Genomic DNA, 18,732 nt, shown 5'->3' with positions numbered 1-18,732 from the left:
TGTTACCTGCAGAGCTGGCAGAGCAGAGGGGGGCAGAGGGCAAGCAGCCATTTGGAACCCAGTGGAATGAGGGCCAAGCTGGAAACAGAGAGAAGAGCAAGCCCTGCCTAGAAGGGCAGAAGAGGAAAGGGGTGGAAGGATTCCTCAGAAAGTTGTCGAAAGTTATCCTTTGAGCACTGCTATGAAGCTCCTTAGTTGAGAACAAAGGTAGGACCAAGAGCACAAAACTACAAATGCTTTAGAGCATGAGTGCGCATAGAATGTTCTAGAAGTCTGTAGTCTCCGTGTTGCCAGTTCCTTACGTTCAGAGCCAGTCTCACAGGATTCAAGACGGCGCTGGTAATGACAGACTCTTGTACAAGCGTTAAGCCAAGCCCCAGTTAGGAAATATGTTCTTTGGGAAACAGAAAAGTTAGCTATTTTGAAATGTTCATAGCTGAGGAATACAAATGCCTCACATCTCAGATTATGTCCTGGGGTCCATTATTTCTCTCCACCTTTCAGAGCAAGGCTTGTGCAAATATTTTATTTCAGTATTTAATGGTGTTCATAAGCCTTTAGTGTCTATTATTGTCTCCCTTCTTAAAGAATAACAGAGTCAAATATTCACAGGCGAGGGGGAAAGAATGAAATGGGAGCCTTATCTTCTACCATACACAAGAGTCAACGCAAAGTGAACTCAAAACCGACACGGGAGACGTGAAACCACAAAATTCCTAGAAGAAAACATAGGTGGGGGAGAGAAGCTCCTTAACACTGGCCTTGAGTCAATGTCAGACATGGACCCAAGAAGTACAAACACCGGGGACAAAAATGGATGAGTGGTTAGCTCAAACTAAAAGCCATACACATCCCGAGGGAAATGCTCGATAAAACCAACGTGAACCTAGAGGAAGATCACGGTGAACCAAAGTGTGGAAGGAGCCCACACAATTTAATCCTTTCCCGAGATCACCTCACACTGAGGAGTGGATGGGGTAAAGGGGAATAGACGCACAGAAGAGGGAAACGGAAATTGGTGTTGCCCCTTGTGAGGCTCAGTACCCAGGCCAGCTGTGGGACCCAGACCTGAGGACCCTCTGGTTGCTGGGCTTGGTGGAGAGAGTTCTAATTCCTGGGGCGCCTTCAGTTTCTCCCTCTCCAGCAAGAGACACATTTCAGCCGATGTTCAACACAAAGTTTCCTAAGCTTTATAAAACTTTGCATTAAATAATGGCAAGTTTAAGAAGTTACTGGTTTTTTTTCTGCCAGAACATACCTATAATCCCAGCCATTTGGGAGGTAGAAGTAGGAAGATCTCTAGTTTAAGGCCAGGCCAGGGCAAAGATGGTGAAACCCTACCTCAAAAACAAAGTACAGGGCCAGGAGTTTGGCCTAGTGACAGAGTGCTTGCCTAGCATGCGAAGACTGGGGAGGATGGGAGGGAGGAAGAATGGGAGGGAGGAAGGGAAGGAGGGAGGATGGGAGGGTGGGAAGATGGGAGGGCAAGAGGGTGAGTCAAGGATTGAGTCAAGGTTGTTTTTTCTTTTCCTTTTCTAGGGTTGGGTGCTGGAGAGGTATGGGAGAGAGAAGTAGCCATGAGATTGGGGGGAAATGGGAGTTTCCATGGAGGGCGGTCTGGACAGTGGAATTCCAGTCATTGGCTAAGGATGGATGGCCTGAAGGGGTCTCCTGAGGTGGACATTGAAAACTCAATGGTTATTGTGTGTTGGAAGATAAAACAAAGGCCTGACCCAAACCCTGGGGAAAGCCAATGTATCAAGGAGATCGAGGAGGAGACAGCTTTAAAAAAAAGAAAAAAGAAAAAAGGCCAGGCACAGTGGTTTACAACTGTAATTCTAGCTACTGAGGAGGCTGAGATCTGAGGACTGAGGTTTGAAGCCAGCCTGGGCACTACAAAGCCGGAGAGACTCTTATCTCCAATTAATCACCAGAAAACCAGAAGTGACACTGTGGCTCAAGAGGTAGGACAGTAGCCTTGAGCTGAAGAGCTCAGAAACTGCCCAGGCCCAGAGTTCAAGTCCCACAACCGACAAAAAAAGAAACCTGCCACCATGTCCAGAGACCCACAGGGACTGAGGCTGGTCAGTCTGGAGGCTGGGGTAGGGCCAGGGTTAACACTGGCTTTTAAACACAAGGTCAGGGTGGTAAAGCCAAAGTCCACATACAAAATGCATGGTTCCTCTGCTTGCACTGGACTTCACCCTACCAGTATCTTAATTAAACCAGCATGTAAATATTAGAGATGTCAAAAGAACAAAGGCAGTATTAATTGGAAAGCCAATCGCTTCTTCCTTCAGTTGTGATCTCAGTAACAAGCATTCCTGCATCTTTATGTCCACAATAATGTTCCTGGGTTGGGAAAACCACAGTGTTTTGTTTTGTTTTGTTTGTTTGCCCCCCCCCCCTTTTTCCTTATCTCTTGGGCTCTTTCAAAACAAGCAATTATCAGATCAACATTTAGCTTACTGGCCCGGAGTTGAATAGGTAATTTCCACCCCCACCCTACCCCCCTAAGTCATAACCCTGTAAGAATTCAAGCCAAAATTCCGGGCTGGCTTTAAGCAATAAATACTGCAATTAACTTCTAACCAAGCTAGCTAACATTTTGCTTGGAGAATGCAGCATTTTTTCCAAACAAATGCCTTTCAAAGAAGACCAATTTCATGCTCTCTTCCCACATGATACTTTGCAATGTTTGGGAATAACTAGAGTGTTGTATAGGACATATTCTTAGAGCCTTTATGATCTAGTTCTTAGCCGGGCATTGTGGCTCATGTCTGTAATTCTAGCTATTCAGGAGGCTAGGATCTGAGGATTGATGTTAGAAGCCAGCCCAGGCAGAAGAGTCAAGTGAGAGACTCTTATCTCTCACTAACTACCAAAAAGCTAGAAGTGGAGATTCGAGGACTAGAATATGAGCCTTGAGAGAAAAAGCCAAATGACAGCAACAGACCCTGAGTTTAAGCCCTACTGCCGACCAGAAAGAAAAAAAGATAGATAGATAGATAGATAGATAGATAGATAGATAGATATCTGAGCCCCTTCGTGGGCCACACGCAGCCTGTCAGCAGATGACATGACACAAGGCAGCTTTAGTCCCGCCAGGAAATGTGGATTCATTTCCCCGGCTACGCCTGGCCTCCCCTCTGGTTGCTCTTTCTCCCAGCAGCCCCTTGTCATGACTGCCATGTCTGTCCACACCCACAGAGACTAGACAGGGCTGGAGGAGCTCAGGGGTGTACTCCTGATCAAAAAAAAAAATGGGGTCACTGTGACCCAGGGGCCTGGCTCCATGTTGGATAAACAGCCAGTTACAGGGGAGACAGCTCCCTGAGGTGGAAGCGGCCTGCAGCACACCTGGACCGACCCAGGCCTGCAGCACACCTGGACCGACCCAGGCCTGCAGCACACCTGGACCGACCCAGGCCTGCAGCACACCTGGACCGACCCAGGCCTGCAGCACACCTGGACTAACCCAGGGCTCCCTCTCTTCCCTCTCCAGCCCTGCGGAGCCGCTCAGGCCGCTCTATCATCAATGGGAACTGGGCTATTGACCGGCCCGGGCGCTATGAGGGCGGAGGAACCATGTTCACCTACAAGCGGCCAAACGAGATCTCCAGCACAGCCGGGGAGTCCTTTCTGGCCGAAGGTCCCACCAATGAGATCCTGGATGTCTATGTGAGTTGAGATCCACTCTGATGAGATCCTGAATGTGTGTGTGTGTGTGTGTGTGTGTGTGAGAGAGAGAGAGAGAGAGAGAGAGAGAGAGAGAGAGAGAGAGAGAGAGAGAGAGAGAGAGAGAGAGAGAGAGAGAGCGAGCGAGCTGGGATCAGATCCCAGACGTGCGTGAGTTGGGATCTTTCTGGACTGTTCTCGGAAGCCCGGCTTGGTGTTTCCGAGGAGGAAGAGACAATAAGAAGGAAGTTGTTGCCGGAGCTCTGCACAGCCTTTCACACAGATCCTGTCTGGGCTGCCACCTCCACACTTGGTTTCATGCTTGACACTTCTTGACACTTCTTATTCACCTCTCAAGCTACCCACAAGCCATTAATGCTACCAGATGGTTTTGTTTTTTGTTTTTTGTTTTTTATTTCCAGTCCTGGGCTTGAGCTCAGGGCCTGAGCACTGTCCTTGGACTTTCTCAAGGCTAGAGCTCTATCACTTGAGCCTCAGCACCACTTCCGGCTTTTTTCTATATGTGGTACCGAGGAATCGAACCCGGGTCTTCATGCATGCAAGGCAAGCACTTTAACCACTAGGCCAAACTTGTTTTTTTGGTTTGGTTTTTTTTTTTTTGGTTTTTTTTTTTTTTTTTTTTTGCCATTCCTGGGCCTTGAACTCAGGGCCTGAACACTGTCCTTGGGCTTTCTCAAGGCTAGTACTCTATTAGAGCCACAGCACCACTTCTAGCTTTTTTGCTATGAATCGGGTCTTCGTGCATGCTAGGCAAACACTCTACCACTAGGCCAAATTCCAGGCCCCCAGCCCAGATGCTTATTTTTATCTCAGTTTCCTGACTCTGAAAGACCTGGCCTCAAGTTCATGAACTAGATTTCCTCCGGGCACATGGCGGTTTGTGCTAATCAGTCCCACATTTTCGTTGCTGGGCTGTTGTTTGTTTTTCCTATTTTCTTGGTCATGAGGCTTGAACTCAGGGCCTGGGTGCTGTCTATGAGCTCTTTTGCCCAAGGCTAGCACTCTACTACTTTGAGCCACAGCTCTACTTCCAGTTTCTGGTGGTTCATTGGAGATCAGAGTCTCCTGGACTTTTCTGCCTGGGCTGGCTTTGAACCACTATCCTCAGATTCCTCAGTCCCCTGAGTAGTTAGGATTACAGGCGTGAACCACCAGTCCCCTTGTCTTGTGTCCTTTTTATGGCAAGAGGAAGCAAATCCGAATGCCAGTTACAGCTCCCCACCCTCTTCAAACTCCATGAAGGCAAATGGAGGACTGGGGTTCCAGAAGATTCCAGATGAGTCAGTAAAGCTCAGAGTAACAATGTCAAGCCACATCTCAGAACTTCCCCGCCTCACAGGAAGCAAAACTGTGATTGACTTAAGTTCAAAATATGAAGTTGCCCAGAATTAGAGAGGAGGGTCCTTTTCAAAAAAAGAAAAAAGAAAAGAAACCACTGGAGCCCAGTCTTCTGAAAAGATCAGGAAATACAGAAATGATCAGAAAAACAAACGAACAAGCTTACTATGGTGTGTGGCTAAAATGAATGAGCTCTGGGATGGGAATGTGGCCTAGTGGTAGAGTGCTTGCCTAGCATGCATGAAGACCCAGGTTCAATTCCACGTGTGTACATGCCCATGTGTGCGCGTGCTGGCAGGTCATGTGACACTTGCAGTGATCAGACTATGAAAACATGAGCCACTTTCTTTGCAGTCATTTTTTTTTTCCAGCTTCACAGCCCTTCTTGTGCCTTTCCTCCTCAGGAACCCTTGTTGGAGTTAATTTGTTTTTGTTTTTTGTTTTGCTTTGTTTTGTTTTTAGAAAGAGTGTTTTGTTTTGTTTGGGGGGGGCTCTTGTTTGCTGTTTTGTTGTTGGTTGGTTGGTGTTTTTTTCTGGGGGGGGAGGCTTTAACTCAGGACCTGAGCACTGTCCTTGGGCTTTCTCAATGCTAGAGCTCCACCATTTGAACCACAGTACCACTTCCAGCTTTTTCTATATATGTGGCACCAGGTCTTCTTGCATGCTAGGCAAGCACTCTACCACTAGGCCAAACTCCTGGCCCTTGGTTGGGTTTTTTATTGTTGGTTTAGGTTTTTTGTCTGGCCACTTGATTGGTTAACACAGGAGTATTTCTTGTGGTCTCGGGGCAAGGGCGGACAGGAAGAGAACCATGGCAGGCTAAGCCAAGTGGCCTTGGTCACTTAGCTGCCACTGCTCCAGACACTATTCAGTCTGACTTCTCCAGGCTCACTGCCCTGTGATCTGAGAAGACTTGGATTTTCTTGTCTCTGTGTCCCCAACTCTGTGTCTTTGTGCTCCTCCTGTTTCCCATGCATGAAAGCAGGTGGGGCCCAGAGAGCCAGGGAGGAGGCCCTGAAGCAGACCTGAGCCCAGCCAGGAAGCCAGGACTCTGAAGGACTCTGAGGCTCCCGGCCTGTCCTGCTGGGGGTGGGGGGAGGCTGGTCTGCAGGGCTGTCTCACCCTCGAGTATTCACATGGGCTCCCTGTAGGGATCCTCCACTTAACCCACCCCAAAAAGCCAGAAGTGGAGCTGTGGTTCAAGTGGTCAGCCTTGAGCCACAAGACTCAGGGACAGCGCCCAGGACAGGGACACACACACACACACACACACAGAATGTACTAAATGGAAGTGGCCAAGTGGAGATGGAGATTTATGAGAGGGGGCACCGTGTTTTAAGGAGCAGTAGACTCTGGGGGGTGAGGCCGTCACCGGAATTACAGCCCCAAACTCTTCACCCCGAGCATGCGCAGGGCTCCTTGGACCCAGATGCCAAGGATGTGCAAGATGGCTCTTGTGCATGCGCCACAGACCACTCGGACTTGTGTGTTCTAGATGATACACCAACAGCCCAACCCGGGCGTGCACTACGAGTATGTGATCTTGAGCACCAATGCCCTCAGCCCACGGGCACCACCTCCCAGGAGACCAGGTAAAACCCTCTTCTACCTCCACCCACTGAGTCACCTCTCCTTTAAGCCTCTCATCTCCTCCTCCTCCTCCTCCTCCTCCTGCCTCCACCCTCCACCTCTCACTCAGTACCTGATTTCCTAACGTTGCTCTAGAAATTTCCTCTCACCTAGTGGCTCAGACACTCTGCTGCTTTATGCCTGAAAAAGATCTCACTGCACCATTGCGTATGCCTGGCCAGGCCTCTCAGTCAAAGCCTCCCCTGCTCAGCCTCTGAAGCAGCTAGGAGGATTTCCAGGCATGAACCACCCGCCACTCCCAGCTCTTACTGTTTCTGTCTCCTTAATGACGTAACTGGTTATTATGTTAAACACTGAACACTGACGCGGTGGAAATGACCTCTTGGGGTGATGCCATTTCCCCTTTCCACTCAACATGCTTCTGTGTGTCCTGGCATCCTAGGGGAACCTTTCCCTGGCCTGCCGGAGATGGAGGGGAGGAGCCAGGAAGATGGAGAAGAGGAAGAGGGGGACGAGGAGAAGGGGGTCATGCGGGGTGCGGCACCAGATGCATTCCCCTCCGAGTCGGCGCTGCCCTTTCCCGCCAGGCATCGGGACAGCGTGCCAAGGCAGAGCCGGAATTACAACTGGAAGCAGCTGGGGGTCACCGAGTGCTCGGCCACCTGTGGGAAAGGTGATTCCAGGTGGCAGTGGCTGCCCTGGAGTGTCTGGGGGGCCTATGGCTTGCTTCCTGGGGGACACTTGGTGGGGTCCCTGGGGCTCCACAGAGGGCATCCAGAAAACTGGAAGTGCTGTAGCACTATGAGCCACAGCGGCACTTCCATATACCTATAGGAGGCAAAACCATTATTTAAGAAGAACGTGCCCATGGAGCCAAATTATCTCTTCAGTCAAAAGCAGTGCCGATGTAAAACTAAAAAGCCAAAAATGTTTTAGGCAGTTCAGTTTTGTTCAGCTCCAAATCTTCCTTTCCATACCAGATTTAAAATAAATTAGGTCAGTCCAAGTGCTGCCAGCAGGGGGCACTGGAGAACAGGAGGCAGAAGTGAGAAATTCCACTCAATTGGATTTATATCCAAAATATAGTTCAATCCTTATTAAGCCAAGGAAGCCAGACTGTTTGTGTAATACAAAAACTTGATGTAGTTATTGTTTTGGGCAAAGTACTAAACCTCTGATACATATTCATTCAACAGACTTGTGTAAAATACCCAGCTTTGCTAGGTACTGAGGTGTCCAGAGTGAGCAGGAATTAAGCCTGCCTTGTAGACGCTATTCTCAGATGACCAAAATACCACTGAGTGTGACAGAGGAGGTATAATGTCTGTTACAAAAGGGAAGGCAGGGGGCAGGAGTTTGCCCTAGTGGTAGAGGGCTTGCCTAGCATGCACGAAGAACCCGGGTTCGATTCCTTGGTACCACATACATAGAAAAAAGTCGGAAGTGGTGCTGAGGCTCAAGTGGTAGAGCTCTAGCCTTGAGAAAGTCCAAGGACAGTGCTCAGGCCCTGAGCTCAAGCCCAGGACTGGCAAAAAAAGAAAGGGCGAGGGGAAGGCAGCTTCTCTGGCTGTTCTGGAATCTTCTGTCCTCAGCCTTATCCCCTCGTCACACCTGGCATAGCAGGCCAGTTTTCTGGGCAGGCATTTTTATTTCAGTTTAGCCACTGGGACAGGCACATGTCTACCCAGAAGATTCAGCTGGACCCCTCCCCACCCCCACTTCCAGGGGAAGGCCAGGCCTCTGTGATCTCATCTGGTGACCACTTTTGTCCTCTTAAACCCCTAAAGAACCCGCCTTTATGAAACATGTTCTGCGCATGTCCAAAGCCTGTCCCCAAGAGACCCCAGCTGTGGGATGATGGCGCGGTGTGTGTGGGGGGGGTGTTCTTGCCAGTGCCCTGATGCAAGACTGGAGGGGGCAGCTGGTGTACTCCGGTTTTCCAGGGTTCAGGGCTTCCCCTCGCGGCCTCCCTGGCCAGGCTTCATGGCTTCCCCTGTCCCTGCAGGGTCCCAGCACCCTGTGTTCCGCTGTGTGCACAGAAGCACCCACGAAGAAGCTCCTGAGAGCTACTGCGACTCAAGCATGAAGCCCAGCCCGGGCGAGGAGCCCTGCAACCTCTCCCCCTGCCCCGCCTTGTAAGGAGCTGCCTCCGGCTGCATGGACACCAGACCCTCGTGGCCGCCACCAGCCGGTTTCTACACCTGTCCAGATCTTTGAACAGACTGCGGGGGGAGGGGTGCGGGGGGGGGAGAGAGAAGAACAGGGGAGAGGAAGAGAGGAGAGGGGAGGGGACAAAGGAGGAAAGGAGAGAGGACTGAACAGAGGGAGGACAGAAGGAGGAAAGGGAGGGTAGGAGGGCGGGCAGGCTGCTTGGTAAGCCACCTGTTCCCAGCAGGCATGGGAGCTGGTACCTGCTCAACCAGCCAGCTGGCTCTTTGGAGAGTGGGAGCGGGCAGGCAGGGGAGAAGGGGGTTCAGCAGCCCGTCACGCACCACCCCTGCTTACTGAGGCTCTGTCACTCTCGCCCCGGTGCCTGGCCAGCTGGGACATTGGCGAGTGGTCAGAGTGCAGCAAGACCTGTGGCCTGGGCCTGCAGCACCGCCAGGTGCTGTGTCGCCAGGTGTACGCCAACCACAGCCTCACCGTGCAGCCCTACCGCTGCCAGCACCTGGAGAAGCCCGAGACCACCAGCACCTGCCAGCTCAAGATCTGCAGCGAATGGCAGATCCAGACCGACTGGAGCTCGGTGGGCCCCCACTCCTCCCGCTCCTCCCGCCCCGGGCCCCCGGGCGGGATGTGTGGGGAGGGGGTGCTGTGGGGCCCCAGGCCTCCAGACAGACCCCACCTGGCACTGAAGGGAGTGTGTGTGTGTGTGTGTGTGTGCGCGCCCTAGTGCTCCGTGCCCTGTGGGGTAGGGCAGAGGACACGCGTGGTGAGGTGTGTGAGCAACCTCGGAGACGTGGTGGATGATGAGGAGTGCAACATGAAGGTGAGGCCAGGCGATGTGGAGAACTGCGACGCGGGCCCCTGCGCCAGGAGCTGGTTCCTCACCGAGTGGAGCGAGAGGGTGAGTGTCCCCCTGCCCCTGGGTCTCCACAGACCAGCCAAGGCCTTACCAGGCCCCTGCCTTCCAGCCATCACAGTCTTCCCTGGGGGATGGCCCAGTCGCCTCAGGAGCTCAGGGCCCGCCATCCCTCCCAGCCAGACACAAAGTCAGTGGTGGGCCTTGGTGCTTTCTTCAAACCCACTGGATCTGCCTTTCCTTGAGGAACTGTGAGCCGCCTGTTTGTACTTCCTGCATAAGCTGAGATGGCAGCTGTGTTAGCAGGGGTGCATGTGTAGATGATTATGGTAATGAGAAGAACAAAGGCAGGACGTCTCCAGCGTCCAATGAGGATGCAAACAGCACAAGTCAGCCTGTAGGGGGTAGTGTTCGCCCTCTGTGCCCTGGCACTCCCGGGCGTCAGCCTGTGGACTGAACTAACCAAAGATGACTAGGACAAAGGCCCCCACATTTTATTTGATGGTGATTTTTGTTGTTATTGTTTAGCCAGTCCTAGGCTTGGGCTTGAGCACTGTCCTTGGGTTTTCTCAAGGCTAGAGCTCTACCACTTGAGTCACAGCACCACTTCTGGCTTTTTTCTATGTATATGGTACTGAGGAATCGAACCCGGGTCTTTGGGCTTGCTAGGCAAGCACTCTACCACTAGGCCAAATTCCCAGCCCCTGATGGTGATTCTTTTTTTTTAATTAGTCCTGGGGCTTGAACTCTGGACCTGGGGGTTGACCCTGAGCTCTTCAGCTCAAGGCAACCCACCCTACCTTTGAGCTATAGCACCACTTCTGGTTTTCTGCTGGTTCCTTGGAGATAAGAGTGTCACGGACTTTACTGCCCAGGCTGGCTTTGAACCGTGATCCTCAGATCTCAGCCTCATGAGTAGCTAGGATAACAGGTGTGAGCCACCGGTGCCTGGCTTTGGGAGGTGATTTTTAAAAGCTAGACAGCAGGTCAGCCTTGAGTGGGAAGTTCCTGGACCTTGGGTTCAAGCCCCCCCCCCCCCCGCCCCCGCCAACACACACACAGCATTTGTACTTGACATTGATGGCGGGCCTCTCACTCGCCCTTCCTGTCCCACAGTGCTCCGCCGAGTGCGGGGCTGGGGTACGCACGCGCTCTGTGCTCTGCATGACCAGCCACGTGAGCAGCCTGCCTCTGGAAGGCTGTGGCAACAACCGACCAGCGGAATCCACGCCGTGTGACCACGGGCCCTGCACAGGCAAGGTGGAGTGGTTTGCGGGCAGCTGGAGTCAGGTGAGTGGGGGCCGGGGACTCAATCCCATCCACTTAGCACCCCAAGGGAAGGGGAGGCCGGGAGAGCAGACTAGGGGGGTTGTCATCTGGGGGTGAGGGGGTCACAAAAGAGATGGTATAGACCCTCTTGGTGGCTTGAGCTAGGTGCCCGTGGAGGGAGCAGAAAGCCCAGGATCCACTGCAGTATCTCCCCAGGGCACGAGGTCAGGTCCCTCCTCCCCCCCTCCAGGGGTGACAGCAGCCTTGTCCCCATCTGTCCCCGCCCATCACTAACCCCAGTGCTCCGTGGAGTGTGGCAGCGGGGTGCAGCAGAGAGAGGTGATCTGCGTGCGGAAGGATGAGGACGCCTTTGTGGTGCTGGATCCCCACGCGTGCTCGTCCCTGGAGCCACCCCCAAGACAGCAGCCCTGCCGCCGCCAGCCCTGCGGGGCCACCTGGTTCAGCACGGAGTGGAGCGTGGTGAGTCCCCGCCAGAGGGCCTCCCATAGCACCTCTGCTGCCACCCACCCACCGGGCCCCACGGGACAGGGCCACACTACACCTGCCTCCCCTGCACTGGCAGTCCACAGACACCAAGGCCACATGCGTGGCACACAGGGCAGCCCACACCCCCGATAGCAGTCGACCCCAGGAAGTCACTGCCAATCTTGGCTTCTGTGTGGTAGGAAGTCCTCAGGAAGTAGCTCCCCTAAGAGGAGCGCTGTCTCAGTTGTGTGACAGTGACAGGTCTCAGGGCTGGGGGCGTGGCTTAGGTGACAGTTGAGTCTCGGCATCTGGATTGACTGATGGGGGAAAAAAATGTGATTCAAAAATTCATGAGAAAGCCAGGCGCGGGTGGCTCACGCCTGTCATCCTAGCTACTCAGGAGGCTAAGATCAGAGGATCGGGGTTCAAAGCCAGCCCCGGCAGATTCTCGTTCAAATGGTAGAGTGCTAGCCTTGAACCCAAGAGCTCAGGGACAGCGCCCAGGCCTAGAGTTCATTTTAGGGGTCGTGGTGTCATGGTAGGAATTGAAGGATGCTTGGCTGGAGATGGAAGAAAGAATCTTGGTTCCCTTCCCAGCACGAGGGGCAGTGGAGATGGGACGGGGCCGCCCTGGAGAGTGGGAGCTGTTGATGGCGGTGTGGCCCTTCTGGCCGCAGCTCTGCCTCCTCCTTGGAGAGAGTTGAGATAGCCAGCACCTCTCCACCCCCCCCATCTAACCTCTTCCCTCGGTGTCTCCAGTGTTCCAAGACCTGCCAGGGTGGCTTCCGGGTCCGGGAAGTCCGCTGTCTGTCAGATGACATGACCCTCAGTGACCTCTGCGACCCCCACCTGAAGCCGGAAGAGCGGGAGTCTTGTAACCCTCAGGACTGCCTGCCAGAAGTGGGTGAGTGGAGCTGAGAGCTGCTGGGTGACACCCCAGGGGTGTGCAAACCCGCGTGTACACAAAGTTGCCTGCTTGTCCCTGGCGTGTGGTCAGGATTCATTACAGACTGTAGAACTTTCCAGGTCCTTGAGATCCATGATCAAAACGGGGAGCAAACTATCATAACCCGTTCACACCTGCTGAAGGCCGCCCGCCTGCCAAAGGTTGCCAAGTAATACGATAGGCTATGAGAGGGTTTTTTTTTCTTCTTCTTCTTCTTTTTCTGCCACTATAGGTTATTGACATTTGTCTGTGATATCTTTTCAAGGGGAGGGGAAAGTGGTTAGCCACCAGTTATATAAAATTCAGTTAAAGGGTAAATGATACAATTAACAAAATAGAATATTTGATTTCCTTTGATAGGGCTCAAAATTGTACTGTCACCGCAAACGCCATGGTGGCACGTATGTGTAATAAAACTTAAATAAACGTAATAACTTAACTAAACAAAACTTAAAAAGCAGGAAGGAGTAGGAGGACTATGGTCCAGAGTTGGCGAGGCAAAAGCATGAGACCCTAGGTGAAACAAACAAACCAAAAGCCAAAGGACTGGATGTCCGGCTCAAGCAGTAGAGTGCTTATTAAGCTTGAAGCCTGAGTTCAATCTCCACTACCTCTAAGAAACAAATATGACAAAAACTTATAAAACAGATGACAAGAGATTTTTTTCCAAGTAAGGAAGAATTTCTTAAATGAAACACAAAAATTCTGACTACAAAGGGAGATGTTACAAGATCCATTACACTAGAATATGTAATTTCTGCCTACAAACACCACCCTAAACAAAGGGAGAAGAAAAGCCACAGAACTGGAGAGGCTGTTTTGCAGCCCAGCAAACAACAAAGATTTAGCTCTATGATGTATACAGGGTTTCATGAATCATTATTGCAAAAATGTACCTAATTTAGGAAATAGTCAGGAAATAGGAAAAGCAGTTGCCAGCGGGGACTTGAATGCCAGGCCCCAGGCCCACGTGTGATGGAATGTCCATACTCCTGAGGTAATCATGTGGTCACTGGCTCAGCCAAAAACACAACATGGCAGAAAAAACAAGTAACAACATGCAACATTCTACAAGGAGCAGACGCAGTCAGCCTGAGTTCAGAGAGAGAATCTGGGGCAATTTGGCAAGACTGATCAACAAAACTACTTAGAAAAACTTCGCTTATGATAGGAAAGAAGATTGGGAAGCCAGGTACTGGTAGCTCAAGCCTGCCATCCTAGCTACACAGGAGGCTGAGATCAGAGGATCGCAGTTCAAAGCCAATCAGAGCAGGAAAGTCTGTGGCACCGTTATCTCCAATGAACCACCAGGAAACAGGAAGTGGCGCTGTGGCTCAGAGTGATAGAGTGCCAGCCTTGAACAAGGAGCTCAAGGACAGCACCCAGGCCCAGAGTTCAAGCCCCGAACTAGAGAGGAAGGGAGGGAGGATGGAAGGGAAAGAGAGAGAGAGAGAGAGAGTGAGAGTGAGAGAGGGAGAGAGCATCCTCAGGAGGCTGAGGTCAGAGGATAGAGGTTCAAAACCAGTACAAGCAGACAAATTTGTGAGCTCCTCATCTCAAAATAACCAGCAAAAAAGCCAGAAGTGGAGCTGTGTGGCTCAAGTAGTAGAGCACCAGCTGTGATTGACAAGCTAAGGGAGAATGGGAGGCCCCGAGTTCAAGCCCAGCTTGGGGTGGTGGGGGAGGGGGAGAGAGGTCTGTTACCTGCAGGAGATGGGCAGTGGGGTGGGCTTCTCCCTTCCCTGAGTCACCCCCTCCCCATTTGAATGGCTCTGGGCCAGGATGGAGCACACACGCGCACACACACACACACACACACACACACACACACACACACACACACAGGCCTGAGGATCTTCTCCATCTCCTCCCTGCAGACGCCAGCTGCCAGGACAAGTACTTCAACTGCAACGTGGTGGTGCAGGCTCGGCTGTGCATCTACCAGTACTACCAGGGCGCCTGCTGTGCTTCCTGCACCCGCGTGGCCCGCCGGGCTGGCTCCCCCGGGCGCAGAGAACGCGGCCTGGCAGGCAGGGCCGTACCACAGCCCTCAGGAAACCACAGGCCTGGCACCGACAAAGCCACCACCCCGGCTTTCTAGAGCGTCCCGCGTGGCCAGGGTGCTGTGTGCATGGCACTGAACATGGCTCCCTGGGGCAGGGGCTCAGGACAAAGATGGAGCGTTACCCGTCCTCCACGGATACGGACACGGACACGGAGGCCTGGACCACGACAGGGGGAAGGTGGACGGAGGAAACGGCTGGCACCAGATCAAGTCCACAGTTCTCTGCTCCTGGTACTTTAGGCATGTTTCCGCTTTCCCTCCTGACAGAGCCAAGGCCAGTTGGCCAGTGCAGAGCTCACCAAAGCCCGTCCTCAAGAGAGCCGTCCCAGGAGACAGGGGAGCCACAGGGCCCACATAACGTTTCTCTTCCTGAAAGCAGCTCGGGGGAGCCCGGGAAGCCACTGTACCCCACACGGCACCCGTGTCTCCCTGTCTTTCCCAGGGTCTAGACTTCCTCCTCCTCTACCCACCCTTCATGGGTTGAGAGATGGACCCTGAGGGACCAAAGTGACCACAAGAAGGTGGAACCTTCCCGACACTGAGCCCCAGGCCTCACTGCACTTAAATTGGCCACAGCCCCCTCCAACCCGCCAGCCTGACCGAGGATTTGCTTTGTTCTGACTTACTGGTTTGTTTGTGGAGGGGGCAGGGAGGGTTCTGTGCTAGGTCTGCTCCCTGGCAGGTTGATGGTGGATTCGAACCCACGCCTCTCCTCTCAGGGCCACCCTTCCTGTCTTAAATCTTGTATGGCCTCATCCTGTTGGCTCCCTCGTCCCCACACCTGTGGACAAGGCCCTGCCACCAGCTTCCTCCTCCAAACCCTCTCCATCCTCTTCTTCCTCCTCCCCCTTGTCCCAGCTGGTAGTGGGCACAGGCCAGCTGGATGCATCGGGAGGGCTGAGAGGACAGGGCAGTGTATTCCCTCTACCAACACCACTGGCCCGGCCTGGCCCGGCCTGGCAGCCTCCATGTCTCCTCCTTGGTAGCGTTAAATTATTTCATAAAGGTGGGGAGGTGAGGTGGATTGTGGGTAAATACGATCTGTTTTCAGTAAAAATGACAACTATTTTTGTGTATGACTAATTTATTTTTATTGTAAAAATGCAATAAATCTGCTTCGTTCACCTGTATGTGTGCTCTCTGGTCCCCATGGCGTTCAGTCTGCTGTGTTGTCTGCACGAAGGTGAAACGTTACAGGTATAACAGGGTGTGGGGCTCACACCTGTCATCCTAGCTACTCAGGAGGCTGAGATCTGAGGATTGAGGTTCAAGACCAGCCGGGGCACTAACGTCCGTGACTCTTATCTCCAATGAACCACCAGAAAACCGGAAGTGGCACTGTGGCTCAAGGGGTAGGGTGATAGCCTTGAGCTGAAGAGCTCAGGGACAGCCCCCAGGCCTAGCGTTCAAACCCCATGACTGACCCCCCCCAAAAAAAAAGTTATAGGGAATAGGAGGAGGAAAACTATTTTTGCAATATTTTCTAGATCTGTTCAGCCCTCCAGGTGTTCGAGCCTCCCCCAGGCAAGGCTGGGCGTTCACAAAGCAGATCTGTTCCCCCAGGTGGCTCCATTGTCAACAATGAGGACCTGGGGCCAGGAGCAGTGGCTCATGCCAGTAACTCCCCAATAAATGGGTGGAGATCAGGAACATGCTCCCTCTTTCCCTCCTCTGGGCCCCGGTGCTTTGGGGAGGCACATTTTCAGATGGTGGAGGGCCAGGGAGCACAGGGCATGCACATGCACAGGTGTGCACGCACACACACACACACACACACACACACACACACACACACACACACCTGAACCAAGGCTACCCACAGCAGGCATGGTCATGGCTTGAGATGAGCTTCACTTCGGTTCTCATATTAGTCACTTTGCTAGATGTCATCTCTAAGCATTTGGATCCTCTGTGTGGAGTTGCCAGCGTGGGATGATAACGTGCCCCAGGCGAGTTCAGATCCCGCATGAGTGCTGCAAGTGGGAAATGGAGTCTAGATATTCGGGTGGCATGGTGCCACCCTCTGGTGGACATGCTGGGAATTGCAAGTGTGTGATTCCCTGTTGGTGGTGGTTTTACCCCCCGCGGATTCAGCTGCCATCCAGAGAAGAGAGACTCTACCAGGTTCCAGCTATCAGGGGCGGAGAGGCCTTGCGGTAGCTGCTCCCAAACAGGAAAATTCCAGCTTGCATTGAGAATTTGGTGGTGGTTTGTGCTGCTCCTGGGGCTTGAACTCAGGGCCTCTTATTCTTGCTTATTTTTCTCAAGGTTGGTGCTCTACCACTTGAGCCATACCTCCACACCTAGATTTTTGCTGGTTAACTGGAGAAAAGGGTCTCTTGAACTGGCTGGCCTTGAATCATCCCCAAATATCAGCCTCCAGGGTACTTAGAATTACAGTCATGGGCCACTGGCTTAGTGGCTTGTGGTGAGTATTCTGCTGTGGTGTCTTTAGCACACTCCGCTGGCAATCGTGGGTATTGAGAAAGCCTTCTCTTGGAAGGCAGAGGAGGAGGAGGTGTAGGAGGAGGTGGAGGAGGAAGAGGTGGGGGTGGAGGAACCCAGGAACCATCCTGATCCTTTGCCAGCCTTCTCACATTCTACAAATGAAGAGTGGCCCAGGACGGGTTACTTGGTGTCTGCCGGCCCTGTGGGATGGCTCAGGCCTTTAGAGGAGAGTCCACCGAGTCCAGGACTGGGCACAACATCTGATCATTTCTAAATGTTATCTCAAAGAGAAGAAAGAGGCTTTTTGTTGAGAACATTCCTCCTGGTATCTGTCTTCTTTGCTCTAGAAAAAGCAGCCATTGATTCAGTCCATCCAGCCAAGGAGAAAGGTATCCTGTGATCTCCAGCCAGAAATCTGGGGCGTGGAGGCAAGCTGGAGCCGCTGTTTTGTACTTGGTTTCCTATTGCGGGGAGGCTGCCAGTGCCCACTGCAGGAAAAATGCAATTTAGGCAGCTGCTTGCAGACAGGTGCTTTGCTAAAAATCGCTGCAGGGGCAGCTGTGTGATTACATTCCCATTGAATTCACCATGGGACAGGCTCCCCTGCACTGAGCACCACAGTGGAGACAATCCAGCACTTTAGAGAAATCCCCTGTGTGGCAGTGCACACCTGTAATCCCAGCTGCAGGGGAGGCACAGGGAGGCAGAGGATAGCACTCTGAAGCCAACCTGGGCAAAAACAGGCCCTATTTTGTGGGGAGCCGGAGCAGCCAAGACGGCGCCTGTCCCCTGCCTCGCTCATTGTATACAAATTTCTTAGTTCCCCTTAGTGGGTGTGTGAGTGCAGAGCCTTTGCTCGCTCCGCTGCGTCTGCGCGTATGACGTCTGCGCGTATGACGTCAGAGGCCTGACCAATCCCGGGTTTTAAAAAGACCTTAGCAGCACAGCAGCCAATGGAAAAAGTCCCGCGTTCTTTGATTGTATATAAGCAGCTGCACTTCCCTGCCCCGCGCCCCTCTGCTTCAAGCCTTCCCTTCAAACGAGTTGCTCTTCATTAATAAAGCGTGATCGAGAAGGATCCTCGTGTGGTGTCCGTTCTTCCCTGCTGGTCAGGGGTGCCGGGCGCCGCAACTGGTGCCGAAACTTGACCTGGTCCACAAAGGAGGGTCAAAAAGGAAAATTTCAGCCGTTTGTCCTCCAGGTCCCAGTTAATTTGTGGGGCCGGGATATCCAACAGCAAATGGGTTTAATTCTAACTACTGATTATTCTTCAACGGCACAGACTATATTGAAAAATCAGGGCTTTGTCCCTACTGGTGGGTTAGGAAAATATTTACAGGGCCGGCATGCCCCTGTGGAGCCAGTAGTCAATAGAGATAAGCAAGGTTTGGGTTTTTCTTGGGGGTCACTGAAAGTTTAGCCTCTGCCAGTCCAACACCCATACCCTGGTTAACAAATAAAGCGGTGTGGGTGCCTCAGTGGCCCCTGTCCCAAGAAAAATTGGAGGCTATAACTCAATTGGTACAGGAACAACTAAGGTTTGGACATGTGGAGCCTTCTGTTTCTCCATGGAATACCCCTATTTTTGTTATTAAAAAGGTCTCAGGCAAGTGGAGATTAAAGGTGCAATTTTCAGAAAAGGTTCAGTTTTTAGGTTCCATAATTTCTCCCATAGCTGTGACACCTCAAAAGGTGGTATTAAAAACGAAGCATTTGCATACCCTTCATGATTTTCAAAAATTAATGGGGGACGTAAATTGGGTCCGAAATTTTCTTAATGTCCCTCGCTCTGAATTGTTGCCCCTCTTTTCCTTATTGGAGGGAGATCCGGATGTTACTTCACCTAGAAAATTGACTGTTCAGGCTAAG

General features: G+C 52.3%; 1 protein-coding gene across 3 annotated transcripts in view; it reads left to right on the top strand.

The window, feature by feature from the left end:
* The window catches only part of Thsd4 (thrombospondin type 1 domain containing 4), a 162,015-nt gene extending 146,470 nt beyond the window's left edge, over positions 1 to 15,545 (top strand). For 2 of the 3 annotated variants that reach the window (XM_090321365.1, XM_090321366.1), the window contains 10 exons: positions 3,506 to 3,681; positions 6,533 to 6,629; positions 7,070 to 7,300; positions 8,633 to 8,762; positions 9,169 to 9,373; positions 9,521 to 9,694; positions 10,766 to 10,939; positions 11,219 to 11,398; positions 12,164 to 12,308; positions 14,228 to 15,545. In XM_090321365.1, coding sequence (XP_090177491.1) covers positions 3,506 to 3,681; positions 6,533 to 6,629; positions 7,070 to 7,300; positions 8,633 to 8,762; positions 9,169 to 9,373; positions 9,521 to 9,694; positions 10,766 to 10,939; positions 11,219 to 11,398; positions 12,164 to 12,308; positions 14,228 to 14,451 — 1,736 coding nt within the window. In that variant the 3' untranslated portion in view covers positions 14,452 to 15,545. Of the gene's footprint in view, positions 1 to 3,505; positions 3,682 to 6,532; positions 6,630 to 7,069; positions 7,301 to 8,632; positions 8,763 to 9,168; positions 9,374 to 9,520; positions 10,014 to 10,765; positions 10,940 to 11,218; positions 11,399 to 12,163; positions 12,309 to 14,227 lie in introns of those variants that run through there. The other variant, XM_090321364.1, reaches the window with a different exon arrangement.
* The last annotated feature ends 3,187 nt before the right edge of the window (positions 15,546 to 18,732 follow it).

This window comes from Megascapheus bottae, chromosome 30 (genome assembly GCF_031878675.1).
Source record: "Megascapheus bottae isolate mThoBot1 chromosome 30, mThoBot2.hap1, whole genome shotgun sequence".
NCBI lineage: Eukaryota > Metazoa > Chordata > Mammalia > Rodentia > Geomyidae > Megascapheus > Megascapheus bottae.
This window is presented reverse-complemented; position numbering and strand designations above follow the sequence as displayed.